The sequence below is a fragment of the Parus major genome, chromosome 7 (assembly GCF_001522545.3).
Source record: "Parus major isolate Abel chromosome 7, Parus_major1.1, whole genome shotgun sequence".
NCBI classification, from domain to species: Eukaryota; Metazoa; Chordata; class Aves; order Passeriformes; family Paridae; genus Parus; species Parus major.
In genome coordinates this window covers 14923187-14950565 of record NC_031776.1, presented here as the reverse complement: position 1 = coordinate 14950565, position 27379 = coordinate 14923187, and the positions used below count along the sequence as shown (strand labels likewise).

The 27379-nt window shown below is 36.4% G+C and overlaps 1 protein-coding gene across 1 annotated transcript in view; it reads right to left on the bottom strand.

Moving 5' to 3' along the window:
- The window catches only part of TTN (titin), a 240011-nt gene that overhangs the window by 83624 nt on the left and 129008 nt on the right, over positions 1 to 27379 (bottom strand). The window contains exons 156-192 of the mRNA XM_033516034.1: positions 25085 to 25183; positions 24492 to 24566; positions 23485 to 23565; positions 22299 to 22403; positions 21701 to 21778; positions 20870 to 20953; positions 16979 to 17029; positions 15961 to 16356; positions 15460 to 15735; positions 14952 to 15227; positions 14660 to 14799; positions 14073 to 14199; positions 13723 to 13986; positions 13348 to 13614; positions 12956 to 13219; positions 12279 to 12418; positions 12028 to 12154; positions 11649 to 11915; positions 11291 to 11557; positions 10562 to 10828; positions 10336 to 10475; positions 9276 to 9402; positions 8354 to 8496; positions 6268 to 6391; positions 5144 to 5410; positions 4902 to 4999; positions 4606 to 4774; positions 4242 to 4508; positions 3830 to 4096; positions 3460 to 3738; positions 2960 to 3368; positions 2732 to 2856; positions 2370 to 2636; positions 1493 to 1762; positions 995 to 1297; positions 570 to 872; positions 28 to 215 (exon numbers count right to left, since the gene is read on the bottom strand). Of these exons, the coding sequence (XP_033371925.1) occupies positions 28 to 215; positions 570 to 872; positions 995 to 1297; positions 1493 to 1762; positions 2370 to 2636; positions 2732 to 2856; positions 2960 to 3368; positions 3460 to 3738; positions 3830 to 4096; positions 4242 to 4508; positions 4606 to 4774; positions 4902 to 4999; positions 5144 to 5410; positions 6268 to 6391; positions 8354 to 8496; positions 9276 to 9402; positions 10336 to 10475; positions 10562 to 10828; positions 11291 to 11557; positions 11649 to 11915; positions 12028 to 12154; positions 12279 to 12418; positions 12956 to 13219; positions 13348 to 13614; positions 13723 to 13986; positions 14073 to 14199; positions 14660 to 14799; positions 14952 to 15227; positions 15460 to 15735; positions 15961 to 16356; positions 16979 to 17029; positions 20870 to 20953; positions 21701 to 21778; positions 22299 to 22403; positions 23485 to 23565; positions 24492 to 24566; positions 25085 to 25183 (7397 nt within the window). The remainder of the gene's footprint in view (positions 1 to 27; positions 216 to 569; positions 873 to 994; positions 1298 to 1492; positions 1763 to 2369; positions 2637 to 2731; positions 2857 to 2959; positions 3369 to 3459; positions 3739 to 3829; positions 4097 to 4241; positions 4509 to 4605; positions 4775 to 4901; positions 5000 to 5143; positions 5411 to 6267; positions 6392 to 8353; positions 8497 to 9275; positions 9403 to 10335; positions 10476 to 10561; positions 10829 to 11290; positions 11558 to 11648; positions 11916 to 12027; positions 12155 to 12278; positions 12419 to 12955; positions 13220 to 13347; positions 13615 to 13722; positions 13987 to 14072; positions 14200 to 14659; positions 14800 to 14951; positions 15228 to 15459; positions 15736 to 15960; positions 16357 to 16978; positions 17030 to 20869; positions 20954 to 21700; positions 21779 to 22298; positions 22404 to 23484; positions 23566 to 24491; positions 24567 to 25084; positions 25184 to 27379) is intronic.

The window sequence follows — 27379 nt, the reverse complement described above, 5'->3', positions numbered from 1 at the left end:
CACCTGTTGATGAAGGGAATATTTTACCTTAAAAGTAAGAGCAGGTACTAGTTTTGGGTTACAACGAATCCACTTGTCTGTTCCTTCCTCTTGCCTTTCAATAATATAGCCTAAGATTGGACTTCCTCCATCTTCGAGAGGGGGTTCCCATGTGAGCTGAACTGATGACTTAGTTTGATCTGAATGCTCAAGGTTAATGGGAGGACTTGGTCTCTCTGAAAAAAATTTGAGACAAACAGATTCATGCAACTGATAAAGGAGCATGGTTCTGCAAATTAACTGCTTCTATCTTATGGTACAGTTTTTAAAGCCTTTGCACAGCTTTTTCTAAACTCATTTTTTAAACTGAGGTTGCATCCTAACTTCAGAGAAAAAAATACTTGCAGTTCTTACTAGACAAGTAGTAGCAAGGTACTCCTGCTATGTTTGAAGGAGAAAAATAGGGAAAACACACTGTACACAGTATTTGCAGCGCACACATTCATGAACTGAACTTTCCTGCACACATAGCATCCAAAATGCTCCTGTCTCATAATGCAATCATAATTATACATACTTTGCATACTCACCAATTGGGTCCATGATTTTTACTGCACGTGTAGCAGGACTTGGTTTGCCAACTCCAACCATGTTTTGAGCTCTTACTCTGAAGAAATATTCTTCATTTTCCACAACATCAGTCAGGACAGCTGTCAGTTCGTCAGGTCCTGTGGTCATAGTTGGCTCCCATCTGATGGTAGCTCTGTTACGCAGTTCAATAACGTAGCCAGTAATCGGGGATCCTCCATCATCCTCAGGTGGTTCCCAGCTAAGTGTGGCTCCAAACCTGTTCACATCAGTAACTTCTACATTTTGAGGAGGACCAGGAACATCTGCATTTTATTTTAGGAGGAAAAAGGAAAAAGAAGGTATGTAGGTTTTACCTATTGTTAGAATTTATACTGCTTTTTTTACACAGCCATCAAACACTGAGTTTCTCATAACTTCAGCTCACCAAATTTGCTCTTAGCTTCCACAGGCGTGTCTGTTTCCACTGGCTCACCAGTGCCCACTCTGTTGCGTGCACTAACACGGAAGAGGTACTCAACTCCTCCTTTCTGAAGCCCAGTAACAGTGTATTCACAGTTTTCAGCACGATCTGTGACCACGATCCAGGTCTTACGCTTGATATCACGCCTTTCAACGACGTAGCCTATGATTTTACTTCCACCATCACTTTCTGGTTCTTGCCATGCAAGACCAACTTCACCGTCATAAATTTCAGTGACTTCCAAGTTTCTAACTGGACCTGGAACATCTGTTAAAGACATAACAATACTTCAGGGCATTGCACCTGTTTTTTCCCCTCTGGCTTGAGAAGAGGAGTCTGAGGGGAGACCTCAATATAATCTACATCTTTCCCATGAGAGGAAGCAGAGGGCTTCCCCCTCAAAAAAGGCTTTTTACTCTGTGAAATAGTGGTAAGCAAGGTTTTAGAAATATGAGTACTTACCAATGACTTCGACATTGATGAATGCTTCTGCCTGGCCATGCTTGTTTCGAAGCACAACCTTGTACCTTCCTTTATCTGATTTCTTTGCTTCATAAATTTTGAAGGTAGTGCAGTCAGTTGTTGTATCAACAGTTGTTGTGGGAAGACTTTCCCCTGCTTTCAACCATTCAGCTTCTGCTCTTGGGTAGGCATCATATGGGACAGTCATAGTTAAAGGTTTCCCAACATCAACCACAAGGTTTTGATCACCAGTCTTGATTTTAGGTGCAGCTAAGAAAGATGAATGTGAAAAGTCAGTACTAGCACACACATATGTAAAAAATAGATGTATTTGTGCAATCAGCAAAGAAGCTAACACAGAAAAGTAAAAGGAGCTGCTGTGTAAACACTAAGAAAATCCTTCATGTACTTGTTGGACAGCTCCAGAGAAAGAAATACAGCCTGGTTGGTATGTACTATGTCCTGCTATAAAATCAGCAAAGAAGGAGTTGCTTTTTGAGAACTAATTTAATTATTCTGTAAAATAGAAAAATTAGGAATTATATGTATAATATGACTTAAATGAATAGGTCAAATAATTTCTTTTTTTTTTTTAGTGACTTAATTAAAAGCTTAAATCTTAAGTATACACATTGAAAAGTGACATGTTTTCCTCAACAGCTGGATCAGCATGGTATAACAAAAAATGTTCGTTGTTTAAATTCATATTCATACAGTTTTACAGACTTGTTAAACAAACATCAAATAGTTTAACAGTTTTCTCAGGCTGACTGTGTATTCATTTTAGTTCAACTCTTTGAAAGAGCAAAAATCAATTTAGTTAAATTAAATTCACTAATTAAGATTTTATGAAAGAAGCCCCAAGCAAGCAACTTACCAGCTAATTCAAGCTTAGCTCTAGCTTCCTTATCTTTGGCGATAAATCTGTATTCCCCTTGGTCACGGGGCTTTATGTCACACACCTGCAGCCTGTGGACCTTTCCTTCACTCATCATCTGATGTTTGTCACCTTGGATGATAATCATGTTGTTTCTCAACCACTTGACCTCCACACCATCTTTGTTCAATTCTGCCATGAAGATGACATCTGCACCAGGAGCTTCATAAATATCTTGTGGTGGTCGAATAATCTCAACAGGGATTTCTGAAATAAATGTTAATTTATTTGGTGTTATTTGTTTATTGTTTCTACTATTATTAAATAATGTAGAAACAAATCCCATCCAATTCTACACATACCTTCAACAAAAAGTCTTGCCCTAGATCTCCTGTCATCCACTCCACAGGAATATTCACACTCATCATCTAGTCTACAGTCTTTTATGATTAATCTGTGCAGATTTCCATCTTTTTCAAACTGGTATCTTTATAGGGGAGAAAAATAAGCAGTATTTTAGTTTCCAGACAAAGCAATAAAGTAAAACAAGCATGTTTAGCACATTCAGAAGCACAATAAAATGTACATACTTTTTGCCTTCTTTGATTTCTCTTCCATTTCTGTACCATTTTACACTGACTTTCTCTTTGGAAAGCTGGCATGTAAAGACAGCATCATCAAATTCAGTGACAGTCTGGTCCTGAAGATGTTCAGTGAAATCTGCTGGTGCTTCAGTGATGAGAAGCTCTGCAACTGATTTGTCTTGTCCAGCAGTAACAGTGTATTCACCTTCATCTACAAACCCACAGTCTTTAATGATCAATGAGTGCTTGAATTTATCAATTTTGTACAAAATGCGCCTGTCAAATGTGATCTCTTCTCCATTCTTTGTCCATTTGAGAGTTGCATTGAGGCGATTAACTTTGCACCAGAATGTGACGGTTTTCTTTTCCATGGTCTCAATGTCTTCAAGGGGCTCAACAATTCTAAGATCCTCCTCTGTTATGACAAAAAGGCAAACATTTTTAGATCCTCATATGAAATGGAATGTAAATAATGAAAAAAATTCAGTGTAGTGCAAGTTACTTACCTAAAACTTTCAAGGCAGCAGAGCTTTTAACGTGTTCACCTCTCTGGTTTGTCAGTGAGATGGTGTAGGTAGCCTGATCTTTCAACTCTGCATCTCTGATTCTGAGGGTGTAGACTACACCCTTCTGAACAATAATGTACTTTGCACTATCAAATATTGCTTCATCATCTTTGAACCACTTCTCTTTGGCACCTTCTTTATTGACTTCACAGTTGAAGATAATTTCTTGACACTCATTAACTTCTTGGTCCTTAAGAGGAGTTATAATCTTGAGTTTTTCTGAAATTGAGAAAACAGAAGAAATAGGACATCATGTATTATAAAGAATGCAACAAAACAAGCCCATACACATTGATAAAATAAAGCTTACCAATCACTTCTAGATGTGCTGTAGCTTTAGCTTCACCAACCATGACAGTATACATTCCTCTGTCTCCTAGAACAGAGTCTTTAACCACAAGAGTTCTCTTTTTGCCGTCTGAAATGATGTCGTACTTATCACCAGGCTCCAGAACTACGCCATCCCTCAGCCACTGCACTGTAATGGCTTCTTTGGATACTGAACAGACAAATTCAGCTTTTTCTCCTTCAAGTACCTCAAGGTTTTGTGGTCTGGTAAGAAATTCTGCTGCAAGTTCTGAAAGAAAACATTTTTTTTATATATATATTATTTTTTCCTTGTGAATAGAGTAAACCAAGTTGTGTATTATTACTGATTTTTAAATGTTTTTAATTTAATTTTTTTTTTCCAGGACAAAAGCCAACCAAAGTAGCACTCTTACCATGTACAGTGAGTTTCCCTGTTGTACTAGAGCTTGGGAGCTTGCAAGTGTATTTGGCAGCATCTTCAGGATGAGCATTACGTATAACAAGAATTCTCTTTCTACCATCAGAAATGTGTTCAAATCTACCACCATCAGGCACCTCTTCATCTCCTTTAAGCCAAGTAACTTCAGCATTTGGCTTCGAAACTTCACAGATCAATTTTACAGTGTCATTTTCATTTACTTCAAGATCAGGAAGATTTTTTGTGAACACAGCCTCTTCCTCTGCAAAAAGAATTTCAAAAGATGATTAAAGCCTGCCACAAAAAAACCCCACTCTCACATTTTTTCTTGTTCACAGATTCTAAAACACCGTGTTTACCTATCACTGTAAGTAGGCCAGAAGTTCGAGCTGTTTTTGCTTCACAGGAATATTCAGCTTCATCATCAAAGACACATTTACTGATGACAAGAATGTGCTCTGCACCTTTAGAAATTATGTCATACTTTTTGCCTTTTCTAATTTCCATGCCATCCTTAAACCACTTCACCTGTTTCAGAACAAATTAACATTGTTATTAACACGCTCACCCTACATTTCAGAGTGTTCTTTTACAGCAATATAACAAAGTTTTCCAGCTGAAGGAGTTACTGAGATTAAAAAGTCTCACTACGGACCTTGATATTTGGACGAGAAATTTCACATTCAAACCGAGCAGATTCTTTTTCTTTAACCTCAAGGTCAGTCAGGGGTTTGAGGAAGTCAACACGAATAGCTGTAGGAGAATAGAAAGTTTTTAGTAGAGGGAAGTCTGTGGTAGAGAAGTAAAAAACTGCCAACATTGATACTACTGCCAGTCAGACACTAATACATTGCCTTTACAACACCTAGGCATTTTGTAGAAAATTGAATTACTCACGCTCCACATTGAGAAAACATGATGTCTTAAAATCCTTAGCATCACAAGAATATGTTTTTGCATCATCCAGTGTGCAGCCGCGAATGATGAGTTTTCTGACCCTGCCATCAGAAATGATATCATACTTCTTTGATTTGTGAATTTCTTCTCCATTTTTGAACCATTTAACTTTTGCATTTTCCCTGGAAACTTCACATTCCAGTACTGCAGTGGCTTCTTCTTCAACAGTCTGGTCCTCAAGTGGTTTAGTAAATTCAACTGGGGGTTCTAAAAGAAACAGATATATTTTTGATAGAGAAGATGTAAATTATAGCCAGTCTTCTGTTTGTACAGTACTGTCCCATGTTGTTTACTAATTTTCCTTGACTGAATAATCAAAAAGACTCTTAGATGTCCCTACTGAGGGTTTCTTAAAACATCTTTTATTTTTGAAACACAGACATTTTTTATTAATTCAGGTAATTTCTTCGTTTTCAGTCTACTGTAAGATTAGACTGAATGATATCCTTGTCCATGGGGCCGTTAATTAAAAATCATCACAAAGCCTTGAAACACAATTTCTTTAGCTGAACCATACCCTCGTAATCTCAGTGACTCTGAAGTTAACTGTGAACTTAAGAGAATGCTTAGGGGTTTTTTTCAATTTTTCCTTGAATTACTGGATCAGTGTGTGCAGTTCTTTCACTTAATAACACAGCTTGCAAGCAGTACAAGTGGGTATACAGACAATGTTATGTTGTCCCTTGACTGATGATAACTCTCAGAGGTTTCTGGATATTCAAAAGAACAAAAAAAGCCACTGAGAGCCACAAAGGCTAGTATTCCTGGGTCCTCTTGAGGCCAATTGAATGTTCAAATCTGCAGCAAAGCCCCGCAAATCCTAATGAACTGGTTCATTTCCCAGATTTGACCCACTTCCAGCATGTTCTCTTGTTCAGCTCTTCTATAAAATGCAGAGATTTTAAGTAGCTGGCTTTTTAAACCAGGGAAGTTACCAACCAGTTGAATATTGTTTACATGATCCCACTCATTCGATAAATAGTGTCTATTAGCTTCCTATTCCAGGATGAATCATGAATGGGCCATTAATGCCAATTATGTTTTAACTAAAATGACTGACTTACCTTTCACAAAAAGATTTGCTTGAGTTCTGAAATCTTTTGCTGTCAGTGATACCTCTCCTGCATCTGTTAACTTGACGTCTCTAAGAACAAGTGTGTGAACTCTCCCTTCAGCACGGGTCACAACCTTACAAAACACATAAAAAGCCCTTTGTGAACATCTACAACAAGTATTTAAGAACTATTTAATGAAATAGCATGCTAATTATGATTTTTGGAGTTTGGTTGTCCACTTTCATGTGAAATTTTGACAACTTCCTTTTGTATATACTAGATTTAGCTCAATCCACAAGGCTTTGAGAATTTTGGGGCTGACTTGAGATGATGTCTGCTTTGAACATTTATTAATAAATGCAAAAAATAAGCAAATTTATGGGAAAAGTTGGCATTACTGCTGGCTACATGAAAAGTAAAAACTTTTGCAGCTATGAAGAGGTTTGGCACCCCCCCACATACACTTCTCTGGAAATGCCAATTTGATTTTCTATTATTAAAATTTGGTAAAAACATCTGCCTAAAAGACTAGTTTCTGTGATGACCTATTGCAGAAACTACTTTATCACAGTAAACAAAAAAGTCAGTACAATGAATTAAGGTTATAAATATTCAGCTGAATGCCAGCCACATAGGTAATAAAACCATTTGAATTAGAAACAGCTAAAATGAAACACTTGTACACTTAGACTGATTCTTAAAGAAAGTTGTAAATGTGTTTCAAGAGGCTATTTTAAATGCTAGAAAGTGGTACATTGAGTAAGTATATGTTTACTTGCAATTTCATCTTGTTAAAGTTTCAACTGTTCAAATGACAGTTTTGACTGTATATGTAAACTATATGAAGTCTGACTTTTACTTTTTCACCTAATTATAATAATAGCTCAGACGGAAAAGACCAAAATAATGTTCCATTATACAGAATACTAAACATATATTTTTCTTGCCAGGCAATCATAACTATCAATCCACTGCACTGATCAATAGCTTTTCACATTTTTACTCTGAAACTCAGAATTATCTTGATTTATTTCATGACTCATCTGCAGAGTTTCAACTTTGTTTATCTACTTACACTACAACTACATTTCACTACTTACTACATTTGTTTATGTTTAAATACTGTAACAAGGACCCTTATCATTATGATCAGTTTTGATTTTCCTATTTCTACATTCTATTTCTTTTATTAAATAGTTTTTATTTATGCAAATTTCTTAAAGCTCAGAAAGATCTAGCAAAACCTAGAAAATCTAGAAAAAAATACGTTACAAGGTGTATTTAAAAGAAATAGCTCTGTACCACAGTATTATTAGCAGCACTATTACATGTTCTGAAACTTCACTAGCTCATGAAGTGCCTTGGAAGTTTACTTTGTCTTAGTTTTCCAACATTTATTTGAATTTGCATTACTATTTTAGGCCTAGCATGTGAAAAAGAAGTCTCACAACCAATAACAACCATCTCCATTCCTTAATCTATTAATTTATCCTTCTTTCTTTATTTCCCCTACCATTAACTTTAAACATTAAACTGATTGCATTCCAGGCTGCTCAGATCTCAGAGTTAAGAGCCAGCACTTGATTAAGGGTTAAAAATAGCTAGTGAGAAGTGCTTGACAAGCGAATCTGCCCAGAGAGTTATCTGGAGAGCCAGAACAAATGCCTGAAATGGAATTTGAATCCTCTTAATCCCCTTATATGTTGAACTGGACTGCAACTCAGCATTCAGGAGAAAAAAAGCCTTTTACCTTTCAAAATCCTCTCACTGCAGCCACAGGTAACCTGAGCAAATATTATTCAGTAGCCTTGTGGCTAAGTCTCCAACAGAATCAGGTTCAAAATCGCTGTTGTATTGATTGATATTTTGGAACCTTAGTTTCCCTTCGTATAGTAAATAATTGTAGTTTCTCAGAACACTGGAATTTCTGGGAAAAACTGCTGTATGTGTTTTAGCATTTCACAAAGCAGTACTACAATACTGTACCCTAGTACTTCAATTGGCAGAGAACAAATAAGAAATGAAGAAGGGGAAGAGACTTGAAAGAGAAGAAGGAGGAGGAAACAGGAGAAAAAGTAAAGTTTAGTTTCTTTACCTGATCACTGGGCTCCAGTTTCTTTCCTTTCAGGAACCATTCTACTGGGATTCCCTCATAAGAGAGTTCACAATCGAAGGTTGCTGATTCTCCAGCTGTTACTGTTACATCCTTGAGAGGTCTCAGCAAGCCAATTACTCGAGCTTGGTAAGGAGAAGACATAATTTTTAGATTAGTCACTTCTACCCAAGAGAGAGCTGCTGCCCTTATGTACTAATCTCCATGGTGGCTTCCCTCAAGAGAGCCAGACATCGCAATGCTGCTCTTTACATTCCCTAAATAGAAGAGGCCACCCTGGGATCTTAGGGGAGGGCTGGTCACCTACAATTTCCTATTTGCAGAGTGTGTTTCTTTAAATTGAACAAGGTCAGCAGGAAAGTTGCTCTGCATCTGTCCCCTTGCCAAGCCTTGCATGCCTGTTGCTAGATAAGGCATGTGTTTCCAAAATAGCGAGGGCTAGGATTGGAGTGGGAAACAAGTGGTCTTCAACCTTGTAGTCTGTCCCTGTCCATCAAGCTCTTAACCCTATCCCCAGATATCACTGTTATCCTATCCTCTCCAGTTAACGTGACACTTTGATGCAGCAGAGCCTTTGCTTCCAATATTTGATTTCATAACAGCATATATCATGCCAGACCATCAAGCAGCCTTCAAGGCCATCTCCTTAATCTTACTTCTCCTATATGAATAAATTATATATAAGATTAAAAAACACCTAGGACATTCCTTAACAAAAAAAAAAAAAAAATTAAAAAAAAAAATAATTAGGAACAACCTGAGTAACTAATCCCTGAGTTGCTGTTCTGGAAAGGATTGCTGTGGGTTCTATACAGTATAGAGATTTTCCACCCACTCCAAACAGGCAGTGAGTACCATGTTTTCACTTAATTATTCAATTAATTTCAGTTCAAAAGACACTTACGTTTCACTCGCAGGTGAGCACTAGACTTGGCATTTGCTGCTTGGAAATCTACTCCACCAGCTTGATCTAAGCGTACATTGTACAATGTAAGGAAGTGCTTTGTTCCTTCCTCCTTGATTTCACATTCCTGCAAAAACAGAATTGATATAATTTTTTCAGTATCTTCTTCAAACTACTTGCTGAAAGAGCCCCTAGTTCTAATGGCATGCATCTGTTTTCTTCTACTCCATTCACAACTCTTAGGCCTATGTGAAATATACATTATAAACATTCCTTCACAAGCCTTTCCTTTCAAACTCTCTTCTTAATACAGTCAGCTTCCTCTTGGAGTTTAAGGGCAAGAGGCAACACATTTCTGTGCTGACTGAGTACCCAATATATTAATATATATGTACACCAGACAGAGGCATAGTTCCCCCAAGGGAACTAGAAATTGCTAAGTTTGTGCTGTTTCCTTGAGAAGACTTTTCCTTCTTTTATCCAGACAGTGATTTTCATGTAATTTCTCATCTTTTTGTATTATTCACATTTGTGGCATTACATAGAAGCCGAATTATTGCCAATTGTGATTGTGTTGTTTCATTATTTTCCAGATCCTTCCAGCAAGGAGTTTAGAATATTTGATTAAGCTCTAAACCATTTTACACCTATTTTAGCTGTCACAGAAATGAAAAAGAGTTTGGAAACATGATCTGCATCTACTTAAATCAAATATAACTCAAAACCCACAGGAAAAAGCATGGAATCTGAAGATTACATTTTTAAATGTCATTATGTTTGAGTGAATTCCACAAGGTCTTTGTGCTTCGGATACATGATTGCTAGGTATTGTTAGCAACGCAGAATGTACCGTTTTATGTAAAAATAATTTATTATTTAGCTATTTCAGATTACATTTGTACTACATTTAAGACATTATTAAACTTAAAACCCCCTATTTTTAATATAGTGACTCCTCCTGAAAGCAAAGAGATCAAGTTTAGTTTCTGCAGTCACTCTCTCCCATCTCCCTGCAAAGTGTTGAGAAACACAGAAAAAATATCATGAAAGATTTGCTTACAGCTGATTCAGTCAGAGGTTCTCCTTTTAGCTTCCAATTGCCATGGACACCTTCCTCAGAGATTTCAATATCGAAACGGGCAGTCTCTGTCTCAATCACCTCCACACTGTACAGTGGTCGTACAATCTCAATATCCCGGTCTGGAGAAGAAAAAGGTGATTGGCTCCCTCAGTCTCTAGCAGATCCCAAAAGACCTCTACAGAGCAACCCATTAAAATAATCATACCTTCAATATCAAGTTTAGCGGAGGTTTGATCAGTACCACAGTCACAAGTGTACTGTCCAATGTCTTTCTTCAAAGCTTTCTTGAGAATAAGGATTCTCTTTTTACCATCAGCCTTAATAACAACATTCTTTGATGCAGTAATTGGATTTCCATCCTTCATCCATTTCACTGGGGCATCTGCTTTGCTGATTTCACATTGTAAGATTACTTCATCTTTCTCCACAGCAGTGTAATCCTGCAGCTTCCCAGTGAAATAAGGGTCTCCCTCTGCAAGCAAAAGTTAAGATATATTTCAGTCTGAAGTTTTAGTCTTCCAGAAAAAAACAACTAGTTTCTACCACAAAATATATTTCCTGTTTATATCCTGCAAGAAGGATTAAATGTAGTCCTTTTTCAAGTTCTGCTACAAAAAAGAAAACAATGAACACCTAAGAAACAATTTAAGGCATTACTAATATTACTGATGATATTGTTTTGATGCTCTAGGAGTTTTAGAGCACTGTTTTAAGTATGTACTTACTAACTTTGCAACTATGCATGAAATTTAAAAATTATTGTAATCATCCTTTGTGAATAGGTAAATGGAAACCCAAAGAAGAAAAACAAATTGTTAGATTTCAAAATCATAATTTAAATTTAGGCCAACCCCAAGACTTTCTGATTGATAATTTTTATTAATAAAACTCTTCTGATAACATACATCAGGTAAATTCTTTTGGGTATTCTTACCAAGAACAGTGAGTTTAGCTTCCGAGGATTTGCCCATAGCTTCCACTTTTATCTGAGAAGTATCATCAATAGTAAGATCTTTGATTGTGAGTGTATGGAATTTGCCATCATCTGTCATTGAAACCACTTTGCTGGTGTGTAATCGTTGGTCATTCTTGAACCAGACCACAGTGATATTTTCATGGGAGAGTTCCACAGTGAACTCTGCAGTTTCTCGCTCCTTCTTTGTTACATCCTTGAGAGGAGTGATGAATTTCAGGCGGATACCTATAGCAACGTAACATGTCACAACGTTAGCAATATAAACCATGCAAGTAAATGATGCAAAACTTTCCTAGAAAGACAAAGTCTAACAAACCTTCAATAATTAGCTTGGCACTTGTTCTTTTATCCTCAGCTTCAAATGTGTATTTTACTTCATCCTCAAAGGCAACAGATTTAATAATCAGAGCATGCTTTGTTCCGTCTGAAATAATTTCAAATCTTTCATCAGGAATGATCTCTTCTGTTCCTTTCAACCAGCGGAAAGTCTTGGGTTCTCTGGATACCTCACATTCAAACTTAGCTTCATCCTTCTCAAAGACCTTCACATCACTTAGTGGAGTGATAAAGATAAGAGGCAGTTCTGAAATCAAAGAAGAGCTCTTTCAGATCAGTTCATACTGGGCTTCCTGACACTAGATTTGTTCTCATGCCCTGAAATACACATGGAAATGTTGGCCTAGTGCAGACTGTACCTTTCACTTTCAGATTAGCAGCACTTTTAGCATTGGCAGCTTGGAAAGACACTTCTCCAGTCATATCAAGTTTGCAGTTATGAAGAACAAGAATATGCTTCTTCCCATCTTCAATGATTTCACAGTCCTGGTGATAAAGAAACACACCCCACCCCAAATATTAATATTCTATAAAACCACTAAGAAAACACTATTCTTTATTATGTTTTTCTACAGGAAATTATGGTCTAAAAACAAAGAATAATCCTTACAGGTGAAGGTGTTAGGGTTTCTCCCTTTAGCTTCCATACAGGATGGACATCAGGCTCAGAAATTTCAATTTCAAAGCGTGCTGTTTCACCAACAAATACTTCCACTCCATACAGTGGGCGCTCCACTTTAATTAAGCGAGCTAAAAAAGAAAAAAAAAAATCAAAAGTTTGCATCTGTTTACTCATAAAAGGTATACCATACAAATATAATACAGGAAAGCATCTTAAGTCTCTCCCTTTTCCTTCTTTTGGGCATTCAAATGGTATGACTAGTAAGTGTTTGTCTAACATCTTCCTAAAAAGCAGCAAGTTGGCAGTCTACAACCTCCTTCCATAATATGTTTGAAAATTTAGTTATTTTTGGTAAGAATAGTTTTTTCTAATAATTACCCCAGATATCTGTTATAGTGAACTAAACTGTTTTTTTTTTCCTGATGGCAATTGGACAGAGAGAGTAACTGGTCATCACTATCTTTATAACAGCTATTTATATATCATCAAATATTGTCTCTTGTAATCCCTTTCAATAACTTTAAATCTAGATATTTCAGCTATTCATCATAACAGCATGCTTTCTAGAGGTACATTTTCAGTCTTGCTCTCTAGAGAGTGTCTGTCTGTGACACTGGTCTACAAAGGTTTTGTTGCTTTCCCTTAGTGAAGACATGATTACTTACACTCAACGCTGATATTGGCACTTGTCTTGTCGGTCCCACAGTCACACTCATAAACACCTTTATCACTCTCTGCAGCCTTCTTGATCTTCAGGATACGGCGCAAGCCATCCGTTTTTATGGAAATTCTGTTGGAAGCTATTAGTTCTTCACCATCTTTGTACCATTTTACTGGCACATCTTTGCTAAGTTCACACTCCAGAGTAATATCATCTTTCTCTACAGCACTGTAGTCTTGTAATTTCACAGTGAAATATGGATCGGCCTCTACAAAAGCCATAGTGGATAAGATATATTAGTTATATAAATATACTCAAATGTCAATATTTTGTCACTTTCTACTTATAAAAATGGCTAATATTAATTCTATAGCAGGTTTTGAATTATTTAATTACCTAAGACTTTCAGGTTGGCTTGTGTGTTCAAGTCCTTGACTACGGCCTTTATTTCTGAGATATCATCAAGTGTTACTTCTCTCATTTCTAGTTTATGAACTTTGCCTTCTGAAGTAATTAAAACTGTTCTGCTTGTGTGAAGTCTCTTGTCATTTTTGAACCATTTCACGGGCATGTCTTCATGAGAAAGCTCAAACTGAAAGTGAGCTGTTTCCCCCTCTTTCACTGTTTGATCCTGTAGAGGTGATATGAACTTCAGCCTCACACCTGTAATGTAGACGCAAAAATGCAATCAGAAAAAAGGCTAATGTTGTCCTAAAAGCTATAGTCTTTATGATTTTTTTTAAATTCTTTTGTTCATGAGAAAATACTTGCCTTCTACAAACAGTCTTGCTGTGCTCTTCTTGCCATCAACTTCAGCAGTGTATTCTCCCTCATCATCAAACTGAGAATCATTGATAACAAGAATGTGCTTCTTCCCGTCTGCAATGATGTCAAATTTTTCTCCAATTTTGAGTATATCAGTGCCCTTAGACCATATAACATTGGCCTCTCTGGTAAGGACGCATTCAAACCTTGCTTGGCGCTTCTCAGGAACAGTGACATCTTTCAGGGGCACAGCAAAGTCCAGTTCGATTTCTGGAAGCAAAAGGTAAGACATCATTTGTAATGTGCTGCATGTGAACTCTGTCTAAGCTGGGGTCTCCCTCTGTGGGGCACTGTACCTTTTACTGTCAGGATAGCTGTAGTGACAGCGTTAAGGGCCTGGTAAAGGACTTCTCCAGCTTGCTCTAACTTGACTTTGTGTAAGGTCAGGAAGCGCTTTCCTCCTTCAGCTTTGATTTCACATGTCTGGAGAGATGACAGACTTTGTTAAATACAAATACCAGTGTAATGCAAATGCCTTGCTGCTAGATATTTTTAATAAAGGATTTTCATAAACATTGCATATGCAGTTAAGAGTCAGGTAGGAAGAATGAAATTGCTTTTCAAGGCAAGTTAACACTTGTACTTTATAATTAAAATATGGAGTACATTTCTTCAGCATTCCATACTTCTTTAGAATGTCAGAACCATTCCTATAATATATGTAGGATATTTCTATTACTGTTTTAATTATGTGCTGTAACACCTTAAGAAAGTGAAGGCCTTCAAAACTTAGCTTTAATAAAATATAATCCTTACTTAAAGAATCAGTATTTTTAGTCATATATTCTGGACTAAGTAGCAATGACACAACATAAAGACTGAAGGAACCTGTTCACAGTATTTAATTTAAATAAATCTTGTTGTAAAATTTAAGGATGCTTACAGGTGAAGGTCTCAGGATTTCTCCTTTCAGCTTCCATTCACCAGGAATATCATCTTCAGATATTTCTGTATCGAAGTTTGCTGTTTCTTTCTCGTAAACTGTAACATCCTCTAATGGCTTCAGAATCTGAACTTCACGTTCTACAATACACACATGAACATATATATGATTAGATCAAGTTTTGATAGAGCTTTTTAATAATTCAGGTCACCTTTTTTGTTTTTTTATTTAGAAGTTTTTCAACATTGGCCTACAAGCTGAATAAATATAATCCAACTAAAAGCTTCCTTACCACCAAGTGTCAGTTTAGCTGGATATCTGCGACCTTCAACTTCCACTGCATATTCTCCAATATCAGCAGGACCAGCATTTTTGATTTTCAGGAAAATTTTATTTCCTTCTTTAAGGATTTCAGTCTTGTCAGTCGGTTCAGCAGGGATTTCCTCATCTCCTTTAAACCATTTAATGTTTGGTGTATCCTTGACAATGTCACAGCTGAAAGTAGCTGTTCCTTTTGGTTTAACATGCTGGTCTCTTATGGGTTTTACTAACCAGTCCCTTATAACTTCTGCATGACAAAAAGTTACACAAGAAAACAGCTTAGCAGACTTTTATTACAAATAGACGTGTCATAAAAAAAGATTAAGAACTAAAAGACTTTGTATTACAAGCTTTTAATAGCTGTAAAAATCTTATCTGTTCACTTATATTGTAAGACAATGAGAAAAGGATTTTGTAGTTTTTGCAGCAGCCCAAATATCCTAGAGAGAGAAAAAAAAGAACATGATTTTGGTGCTTACCTACTACCCTAACACAAGATGAGCATGATAGTTCAGAGTCCTCCACAGTAACAGTGTAAGTGCCAGCATCAGAATCATCTGAATCAGAGACTGTGAGCGAATGTGACAAACCAATAACACCCAGAGCAAATTTCCCAGGCTTGGCTTTGATGATTTTACCATCCTTTCTCCAGACCACATTTCTTTCTTTGTTAAGCTCACATGTTAAGTACAGTGGCTGGGTTTTAATCACAGTCACTTCTTCTTCCAGGGTTTTCACAAACCGCACTGGGAGTTCTGTGGGAAACAGAAGATTTTGACTGATATATAGAACACATGATATTCTATAATATTATATATTATAGTATAATAGATAATAGTATAATAATATATATAATATATAATATGTGTAGTGATCAAGGGAAACAAAAGGATGCATCTACCAACTACTGCAAAATTATGAAGCACCAGTTCTAGCTGGAAGAGTAGCTAGCCTATTGATAAATTTGAAACAGGAAATACCTTCAACAATAAGTTTGGCTGTAGAGGTCTTCTCTTTGTTGCCCAGCCGTAATACACAAGTATATTCACCAGCATCAGACAGCTGGACATCAATAATATGCAGCTTCCTATCTTTGCCATCAGCAATAAACTTGTGTTTTGGGCTCTCTCGGATGTTACTTCCATCTTTCATCCAGCTGGTAATTGCAGTGGATGGTGAAATAAGGACTTCAAAGATTGCAGAAGACCCAACAGACTCAGCTTCTTTTAGCACTATGTCTTTCATCTCCTTGACAAACTTCAGTGGTACAGCTTTGAGCTGGTAAGTAAATGGAGGCTCTTCAGGAGGTTTTTCACCACCACTGCCTGGCCTGAGTTTCCTTCTTTCTGCATCTGCTGGTGAAGGTGTCTTCTTGGCTGTAATTCAGATTCAGAAATTAATAAACTAATCCTGATTAATTGCTTTGCATTGTGGGCTGTAATGATTTTGGTTGGGAGAGATTTGTAGCTACTATGGGGCTGGTTGGGGCAATGTTTTTGAAAGCAGTCTTGATAATATAGAAATGTTTTTGTGATTGCTGAGAGGTGCTTGCAGAGCCAAGGCCTTTTCTGCTTCTCATGTAGCCCCACTGCTATGAAGGCCGGGAGTTCACAATAAATTGGGAAGAGATACAGCCAGGAAAGCTGATCCCAACTGAGCAAAGTGATATCCTACACCATATGGTGTTATGCTCAGTATATAAAGCAGGGGAAAGAAGAAGGAAGGGGGGGTGTGTGGAGGTGGGGGCATTCAGAGTTAGGACATTTGCCCTTCAACGGATGGAGCCCTGCTGTCCTGCATATGGGTGAACATATCTCTGCTCATGGGAAGTGGTGAATTAATTCCCTATCTTTGCTCTGCTTTTGTTCAACCCCTGAGTTTTCTCACTTTTATGCTTCTTATACTTTCTTCCCTCCCACCACAGGGGAGTGAGTGAGTTGCTGTGTGGGGCCTGATTGCCAGCTGGAGTTAAACCACGACAAGGTTGTAATATCCTACCTTTGATTGGACTGATACCCTTCGGAGATTCTTCTTTTGGTGGCTTGGGCTCTGAAGTAGAACAGCAAGATTATCAGGAATGTAGTTAAATAAACATACAATAAAACTAAGAGAAGCATTTCTTTTATTATTAGATTTTTTTCTTCTTTTAGTTATCTACATGTAAAAGGGGAGAAAAGGATACAAACATATCTCTATTTTTATAGAACTTATACTGTACATATCTCACTAGTAAGTTCAATATCCTGAAGTGTGGGAATTCCATATTCAGCAGTAGAGCCTAACAGGCAGCTTAAAACAAAAAGGTCCTATTTCCTTAATGTTTTGTCCTGCCCATTAATTTGTAAAATTTTGTCATTATTTGACATTTTATTTAAGATTAGGCCTTTGATCAATACCCACCTGTCAGCCAAAACAGGTTAAGTGCCAATTAAAATTAGATGAGGTTGTTTATTTTTTTTAAAACATACACACTTTTACCAATGAACACCACAAAAATATAAACTGTGTAAATTAAATTTATGTTTTAAGAAAATGTAGTACTTTTAAGTGAGGGATGTTCTGTTAATCTAATTTGCGATGAATCATCACAGACTTTTGAAAATATTACCCATGCTATGAGGCCTCCTGTTACCTTTTTATGAAAGGAAATATAAAAGATACTTTCAATGGGAGAATGAAATGAATGAAATGCAGGACAGATTTTACTGCAGTGGATGGAAAAATGAATACCAGAAAAAAATGTGTGAGTTTTCCTGAGAAGACAATGGCACACAGAACGATAAATGAAGTCTTAGAAAAGTATAAGACTAAGACAATGAACAGTGATCACACAGCTGTATGTACAGACAGGTAAGACAAACATGTGAAGAGTGGCTGAATACCAATAAAGCCGGCTGACAGACTTGATGGAATTGTGAATGGTGTTACTGAGACACAATGGCAGGTGGTGCTCTCCTGAAGCAAATGGTACAAGCACTTCGTGGAAGAATTTGGCATCAGTCTTCCTCACCTCGCTTTGCATGAGACTTTGCTGGAACATCCAGAACTTCATATGACTCCCCAGGTGCATCCAAATTCTTATTTTCACTCGAAAGTCTAGTGACCTGCTCAGTCAGGTGAGCAGGTTCTGATTTCTGGTATTCTTTCTCTCCTTCTGCTTTCTTGGAAGTTATTACCTTACCTATGCTTGAGGAGGAAGTACCTTCTCCATTGGCAAGGATCCCTTTGCTTGATAATAATTTGTCTGTGAGCTTTCCCTTCTCTTTTTTCATGGTCCCAGATGTGCTTTTTCCAATGCCATGTTCAGGTGATGTTTTCTCATCTGATATACCTTCTGTATATTGCTTTTCTTCAATTTTATCTTTTCTGCTTTTGTGAGCTAGAGTTTCTTTGTGTTCATCCTGAATGGCATAAACTTCTTGAATTTGTTTTTCATCTTGATTTTGTGGTGGCTGAATAGCAACTTTCTTTACTGACTCGGATATGACTCCCTTTTCATATTCTCCCATGGAAGCTTCACTTTCCATTCCTCCTGTAATAGCTGTATCAAATTCTTTTTCCACAGGTAGAATTTCAGGAGCATTTGACTGTCTAATTTTGCCTTTTTTTAAGTGGGTGCTGAAGATAGTTTTTTCTTCCTTCTCTGGTATAATTTTCTTGCCTGTTTTTTTATCTGTTAGGAGTGTTTTTTCAGCCGACAATTGTCCTAAACCCTCCTCATAATGAACTTCTTTCTCTGTAGGGTATTTTTCTCTTGCTTTCATTTCTAATACTTCTGACTTAAGAACAGATGGCTTAAAGATTGTGAAGATTGTGTGAGGTTTTTCTCTGGGAATCTCCTCATCTTCAATGGGTTGCTCTAGGTCAATGTCTTTTCTCAATCCTCCCTGAGCCTCCTCATACAGATCTAAGGAATGTACTTCTGCTGATGTAAAATCCAGATTCTTATCTTTCTCTTCATCTTGAATATCTTCTATTTTCTTTGCTTCTTTGTTAAGAATCTTATCTATAGGAATTTCAGGTACTGTGCTGCCAGATTGCTTCATCCTCTGAATTTTACTTTGTATGCCATGTCCCTTCACGGATTCTACAAGAGGAACTTCAGATTTCTCTTGAGTAAAGCTTCCTCTCTCATTTTCATTTCTAAGCTGAGCAGTTTCAGCTGTGCCTGCCTCTATGATATCCTGTACAAATGAAGTTTTATCCTTAATGTGAAATTTTTCAGGTTGCAAACTTTGTTTTGATTTTTTCTCTTTTCCTAGAAGATGTTTCTGGTCCCTGGGCTGATATGGCTTTCTGGGTTTAGGTACACAAGTTGATTCAATTTCTTCTTTTTCATGGTCAGGAATCTTTCCTTCATGAGGAACAGTAAACTTTTCAGAGGCCTTCTCTATGGCATCTTCTCTATGAACAAGCAATTTAATTTCATCCTCCTTTTCTTCTCCAGAATGTCTTTCCACATGTTCAGATGTTTCAGAAATAATTTTCACTTCCTCATCAGGAAGTGGTAGTTCCTCCTTTGTGGAAAGAATGTGATCCATTTCAACTTCTAATTTCTCACCTGTAAGGGTAGTCTTCCCTGCAACTACAGGTGTCATTTCTGATTCCTCTTCTTCAGAAGGCAGCACAAAATATTTAAGAGATACTTTCTCCTGTTCATCTGTCCCTGAATTCAGTATTCCACCAGCTGTTTCCAGTGAGATTTTATACTCAAGTGGCTCTATGCCCGGAACGATCTCCTTAGGACTTACTTTCTCTTTTACATGCAAGCTTTTTTCAACCAAAATCTTCTTTAACACAATTGACTCAGGCTTTTCTTCTTCCACTGAGGGCATTTTATCTCTATGCTTTAGTGCAGATGGTGCATCAGGCTTTTCTGCAGCTACAAAGGTTTCATGGGTAATGGTAATTTAGAGAGTTAAAATCCATAAGAATAAGAATCAGGAACAATATATTTTTAAGACAAATTTTACAGCTATACCTAAAACAAAATGAACATAGAACATTTTTTCTCTACACAACAGAAACTTACGACATTACCACAGAAGAAAGGTAAGAACACTACACACAAACATAGAACCTAAGTAAACCACATTAGTAGTGTCTCATTAGATCACCAATTAAAATCCAGTGTAGGTTAAAAGTAGCAGAAAATGACAGCTATCTGGTCACTGACATAAAATAGGTTAATTGTGCCGCTGTGGGCTGCATCACCATATCAGTGGCCAAGAGACATTAATGATTTGGCTTCTCAACTGCCCAAGATCTGAGCTCTACTGCAACATGAGGCCCTTTGAATGGTGGGGGAGCAGAATGGACATCGGCTCTGCTGGTGGAGCACAGGCTCCAGGTGTTTCAGAGGAAAAGGAACCATCACAGCTCTTTTATTTCTCACAGCAGGCTTTATTCCAGGGTCCTAAGCATAGCAGATGAAAGTAGCAAAACTCTAATTCTTCAATATCACTGTCAGTTTTCCTCAGGGTTTCAATGACAAATCAAAAGCAGGAAACCAAACAGCACAAAAATTGTTAAGAGATATGTGTAACTTCTCTGTCTACACACAAAATACAAGATCACAAAGGTCACAAAACATGTATCAAGACAAGAGGAACATCAAGAAAACAACAGAATATGCAAATTTCATAGTAGGACAACAAATAAAGACACACATATTACCATCCAGACAAAAGAGCACAAATTGTTCTCCATAATATATCAGAGATGTTTTAAATTGGGTGACAGTACCTAGAATAACAAGATCCTTGAATAAGACCTCAAATCTTCCTGCAATGAATGAGTTATTGTACAGTTCTTCCCTCTTTTTATACTGAAGGTATTTAGGTATGTCAGAGAAAAACCTTCTAAATAGCATAGAATACACATAAATACCTGCTTTCTTTCCAACAACTGGAGCTGTCACTGGAGCAGTAACAGTGGGCGCTGGTTCTTCAGCTGGTTTTGGAGATTTTAGAGCTGTATGGGGAAAAAAGTTTTAATACATTACTTCAAGTATAATCTTTAAAATGTTTCATAGATGGCAGGAAAGTTCTAGTCTTATTAATTCAAAAGGCCTTTGTGTGGACACTTTTAATATTCAGCTGCACAAGGTGCTGATTGATCTAGACTGTGCTTTTGCCAAGACTGGACCAGATTACCCTTGAAATCACTTTCCAGCCTGGTATTCTATGATTCTATAAACATCCTTTTAGCAAGAAATCCCTGAACAGAAAACACTAGACGCACAAGAAAGGCTTGACTAAAGCATTCATGACTAAAGAATTCTTACCTACTGCAGGTTTAGGTTCAGGCCCAGGAACTGGGACAGACGCTGGCTTAGTTTCTGCCATTTCAAACACAGAAATTACAAGTAGGTTAGTTTACATTTTTTGCGGTCACATTGAGCATTAGAAGTTAGGAGCAACAACACAGAGAGAGCTAAATGAAGACAAAATTTATTGGTTTCTATTTTACTTGGCCAAAAAGCAAGAAATGACCTTGAGATGAATTCTTATAAAGCAGGATTTAAAACAATGGGAAAAAGATGAATTTTTCAAGCATTGAAGAATAAAGACAACAAGAAATCCAGAAGATTGCAAAATGGTTAATGAGGACACAGTAGTCATGACAGACAGTAATGCATGATGTTAATACAGCATGATATCCAGCACTGAATATCGTTTAGTTGCTGTAATAAGGAAAAGGAGCACCACACATCTGTACCTTTTGGTGGTTCAGGCACAAGTTTCTCCTCTTTTTTTATGGCAGGTATCTCAGTTTTCTTCGTAGGAACTTCTGGTACTTTAAAATAATATTTTTATTTTGTATGATATATTAAAACACCTTAAATGCCTAAATAGAATACCCTCAAGTATATTTAAAAGCTTTCACTGTTTTTACATGTGAACAGTTTCAGATGTTCATAAGATTTAGGAATATATATTTCTTAGAGTGAGATTTGAATAAATTAGAAACTATAAATGGATTAAAGGACACATATTTGCAAAACGTTACCTAAAAGAATGCTTGGATTAACTGTTTTGCTGTAGTTATATTTTTATCAGTATTATATAAAATATTTGTAAAGCTCTTTTCTATACAGAATGAAGATCGAGAAATAATACCAAAATGCAGAATTCAGACCTAAAAGTGAATGTCAAACTTGGTTGCACTTTCAGCTAAGATTTAAATTGCACAATTAGGCCAATTAAATCTATTTTTTAAGATATTAGTTTAATTCCTGAACTTAAGAAAATACTACTTAATAATGGGATTTTAAAAACTAATAATTTAATAAATAGATTTTATAGTAATCTAGTACCTTCAGGCTTCTTAATTTTTTCTAGTGGTGTAGGTACTGGTTTAACTTCTGGTTTAGGTTCTTTTTCTGGTTTAGGTTCCTCCTCTTCAGGTTTCTTTTTAAGAACTTCAAAAGAAAAGACATCTCAGTTTTTAAAGCACAGGCAAATAAAGAAATAAGACAATGAACAAGAAAAAGATTAAAAACATCAGTCATAAAGAAACAGGAAAACAAAATACATAGCCCAATAGAAATGAAAGATTTGTGTAACTATTCAAGATACTATTTGGAAATTTAAAAGTCTAGTCATCTAAGGAAAAAAGACATTTTTATTAAGAGCAGTCCATCTGAGAGAAAAGATTTTAATGTTACCTGACTATGATAGAAAAAATTTCTTGTAATATCTTAGGTATTTATTATCTCATTTAAATGATGACTTCCTATAAATAATTATGAATTATTAACTAGTTAAAGATGATTTTTAGGGACACAGTGCAGGATTATAAATTAAACTCCCATTGACTTCAGTGAGAGAACAATACTAAAATCCTTAAGTATTGTATTTGGAGAGCTCAAATTTCTGTATCTATATCTGTTTTCCATTTTATTGATTTCACTTGGTTTTGGCCTCTCAGTTCTTCATCTTGGGTATGTAATGACATCTGAAAAATGGAATATTATATTTTATTAAATTTTCTAAAATTCGAAGGCACAAGGCATGAATCATCCCTCTATGGTATTTCAAAGAGAGTTGGAATTAGTGCTTCATTCTTCTAAGGAATAGTTGAGCACAAAATGATTCAGAATGCCCCAGACTTTGTGGAAAATGGGACTGATGTGCAATAGCACTGTGGGGTTCTGTGATCTGTGTGGTACTTCTAAGAAAGCCATAAAAGAGAATACATAGACTACACACATAACTTTAATAACATTTACACTGTGGGCAGTGGAAGACAAAAGACTAGAGGGAGACAGGGAACTAGATTTTCATTGTTTTGCTCTGTTTTCACTACAGATCCTTTGCATCATTTCAGGCTACGCCTCTTTCCTCCCTGCAACTACAACTGCTTTTCCTAAGAAACAGACATCAGATAGTATTTGACCATGTAATATTCCATACCAGACAAGTTAAACGATTTTACTTAGGGGAATATGCTGATCAATGTTAAAATGCTGGGTTTTTAAAAACAGAGCCAAGTAACTATACCTCTTTTCAAAACAACTTCTTCTTTTGGCGGAGGAGTAGGCTCAGGAATTACTTTGCGAGGTTTCTTTACAAGTCCAGGCACTTAAAAGAATATTATTCCAGATTTTATTATAGGTTCATAACAGCAGTAAGAGTTAACCAACAACTAGCATGTCCAAACAAGCACACAAATCAAAGACTAGTTTACAACTGAATATTAAAATCAAAGGTAAAACTGCTGCCATTGAAGCCAATAGTTGTAATATATTTTCTACATAATTAGCATTCACCTGTCATCTAAGCTTATGTATTAGGTTTCCATACAAATAAACAGAAGAGAAGTATGGTTTGAGAAAACTATAAAGATTATGTATTAAAGAAGAATCATCATCATAACATTTTATTTCCTTGTCCTCTTTCACTACAGACTTATGTTATCTATCTATTCATATGAGCTGTCTGTCTGTGATATTCATAAGGAACAACTTTAATCTCTAAACTTGGAACAGCATTAAGAAGGAATGTCCACTGCTTCACTGCTTAATTTATCTTAAACTCCAGTAAATATGAATAATATAAAGGAATACCTGTTAAGTGGCCTGCTCAATATATTATTTATTCCCATCTCTAGAAAGCGTCCTCTCACAAAATTAAATTACATTTCAGAAAAATAATAAACGAAGTATGTTGAAAAAATGGTGTATACACTTAAAGAGTGGGATTTTTTTCATTTCTAGCTAAGCAGGAAACAAAAGCGAGCACCTAAACAAGTGATAAAACTCATAAAAACCCTCTCACTCCTCTATGTTTCTGCCCCTTATATCTCACAGATCGCATGATGGGAGACTAAAGTGGACATAAATATAACACAAACGTATATGCTGAAGATGGGGATGCATGTTGAGCATAACCTAACAAAGACAGTATTTTAATATATTTGAGCAAATTATACAAGAAGATAATGAGAACTACAACTTTAGGCTCATGAGAGGTTTATTTTAAGCTAGATTCTTGTATTAGCTAGGTACCTTTAGCCGGTGGGGGTTCCAGTTTCGGAGGCTCACCGGGTTTTGCAGCCACAACTTTCTTCCTTGCCTCAGGAGCTTTAAAGGAAATAATTTTAGTTTTACAACACAAACTAGACTCCAAGAAGAAAGGAATTTTCCAAAAAAATGAACCACCTCATTAATAGTACTGATATAAAAGAAGGACAAAAGCTGCAAACAACTGTTTAGAAAAAGTCAGGTAGTCGGTAGGAAGCACAATGGATCTGAAACCTGTGTTCATATGATGCCAGCAAAATATTGCTGGGGATTCTTTTCATTTGTAAGAATATGTTAAAGAGAGAAGAATTATGTTAAGGCTAGAAGAATGTGTTAACTTAATTAAAATTGTTTTAACATATTTTTTTCCTGTAACTATTGAAAAGAACCCAAGTAAACACTGATAAAAAATCATGAAGGACTGAACATTAGTGAGGAGCACCACTAAAGTATAGTATATTAGAAAAGAAATAAAAAAGACACAAAATTATACTCTAAAAGCATGCTTTTCAAGGTTCATCAGTAGAGTTTTAAAAGACTGAGTTTCTAACATTATTTATGGCTTCAGACGATTATACCTTTAAGTAGATCTTTTGCCAGTTTAATATCTTCTTTTGGAGCAGGTGGTGGTGGTGCTGGTTTTCGCTTTTCAGGGATCTTCTTTTCAGGTTGCGGCACTTTAAATAACATTAAGTAGATTTAGAAAAAATTTCCTACAATGGCAGTTATGTGAAGAGTAATGTACAACCCTAAAGACCACCATTTTCCATTTCCATTGAAGCCAGTGAAAAAATGTCATTGAATGAAATGGGAGCATGAAAGAGCCTTAGGTTACTGCTTCATAGCATGCAAATACCCAAGCTGACTTTAAAAAGCATGTTAATACCATGAGAGCAAAAGTAGAAAACCAAATGAAGGGAAGACTCTTGTCAGAAATAAAATGAAAGCATTCTAAATAATCTTCAGGTACTTAGAATTAAATGATCAGAAATGATTTCCAGAACACAACAACAGAAGAATCACAGAAAGACCTACAACGTAGAGGTGACCTACAACATTCAGGCACATGGGTGAAAAATGAGAGAGCAAGAAGAATCTGCACATGATGATAATGAAAGAAAGGTGTGTGGCAGCCTGTAGGGAAGTACTTTGTATACCTTCAACTGGCAAAGCTTCTTCAACTTCTACAACTGGAATTTCCTCTGCTTCTTCGGGCTCAATCTCCTTTATGATTTCAAATTCTTTAAAGAATATTGACAACCGGTATAAGTTTTCAATTATAAGAATGTTTCACGTGAACAATAATACAGATATAAATAAAGCAAATCTACTTCAACAGACACAGACAAATACACATTAGGATAAGTAATCACTTAGGAACTGTTACCTCTGCGGTTAACACAAGATTTGGAAAACTACTTTCTTTCTAAGCATGAGTAAGAACTGTGTGGAGGACAGAATTTTTTATGTATACAATATAAACAAAACAATAAGCTTGGGGATGACTCATTGTAACAGGAAAGGACAAAATGTCAATGCTCATAATTAATTTAGGATTATAACAACAACATAAATACTAACTTCTGAGAAACTCCAATTTAGTGGGAATTTAATATTATCTTAAAAAGAGACATATCCTGTGCAGGAGCATGTATTTTCCAAATATGAAGATATGGTAACAGATACAAAAAATAATGACTAGTATAATCTAAAATATGAAGCGAAAAACTTACAAACTTCACAATGGGAGAAAAAGGAAAATGTCTACTTTAAAGCTTATACTTGGAAGAACAGGACAAAGGATTGTTCTTAGAGTAAAATCTATGGTGGCACAAACCTTCACTTGGTAGTGATTCAGGTATTTTAGGAATAGCAACAGGTACTTTCTCCTCGGAGACAGGTTTCTTGGGTACCTCAGACACTTCAAAAAAATATTAAGTTTTTTTATTTTTTGTGTATATAAATGTACATACAAAACATAAAAAGACAAAGACATCTAGCACACACGGAATCACAGTAACAGAGGCCCTAATCATGAAAGACTGTGCTCCAGTCTTTCTCAAGTTAGGCTACATTCAAATGACAAATTTTATAGACTCACTTATGAACAAAGAAAAGAAGGAATACAGAAAACATTTCTTCTCAGGAGATCCCTCCTGGCAATATGTACCTTTGGTTGGACGAGGCTCTGGCTTTTCTAATTGTGACTTTGTAGGTGTTGTAAGAGACACTTTCTCTTCTAGGACAGTTCTCTCTTGCACTTCAGTTTCTTTAAAGATATTAGTAAATTTTTATTTTGTGAATATTAAGACACATATATACACATAATAGTGAAAAGTGCAACAACTAAGAAGAGGAGGGTGTGCTAAACATGAAGAATAACAAACTTACGCAGCAGATTATTCACCTGGCAATGCATACATCAGTGAAAAAGGGGAAAGGTATTCAGAGAATTAAGATAAGGAGATGCTCAGTCACTGAGGTATGTACCTTTAACTGAAGGAACTTTAGGTTTTCTAAGGACAGGCATAGGTTCTGGTACTTTTGGAACAGCAACAGGCTCTGGTTTCTTGGGTACAGCCACAGGTTTCTTTGGCACAGCCACAGGTTTCTTTGGCACAGCCACAGGTTTCTTGGGCACAGCCACAGGTTTCTTGGGCACAGCCACAGGCTTTTGAGGAATGACCATTGGCACCTCCTCTTCTGCCTCTTCTGCCTCAATCACCTCAGGCACTTTAAAGATATTAGATCCATTTACTTGACTGAGCTAAAGCTCATGCACACAGAGATTCAAATGACAAAATGCTGCTCTCACCCCTCCCCACAGAGTGCAGAGGGACAAAGAGCACTGAGCACTGCAGCAGTGTGGAGCA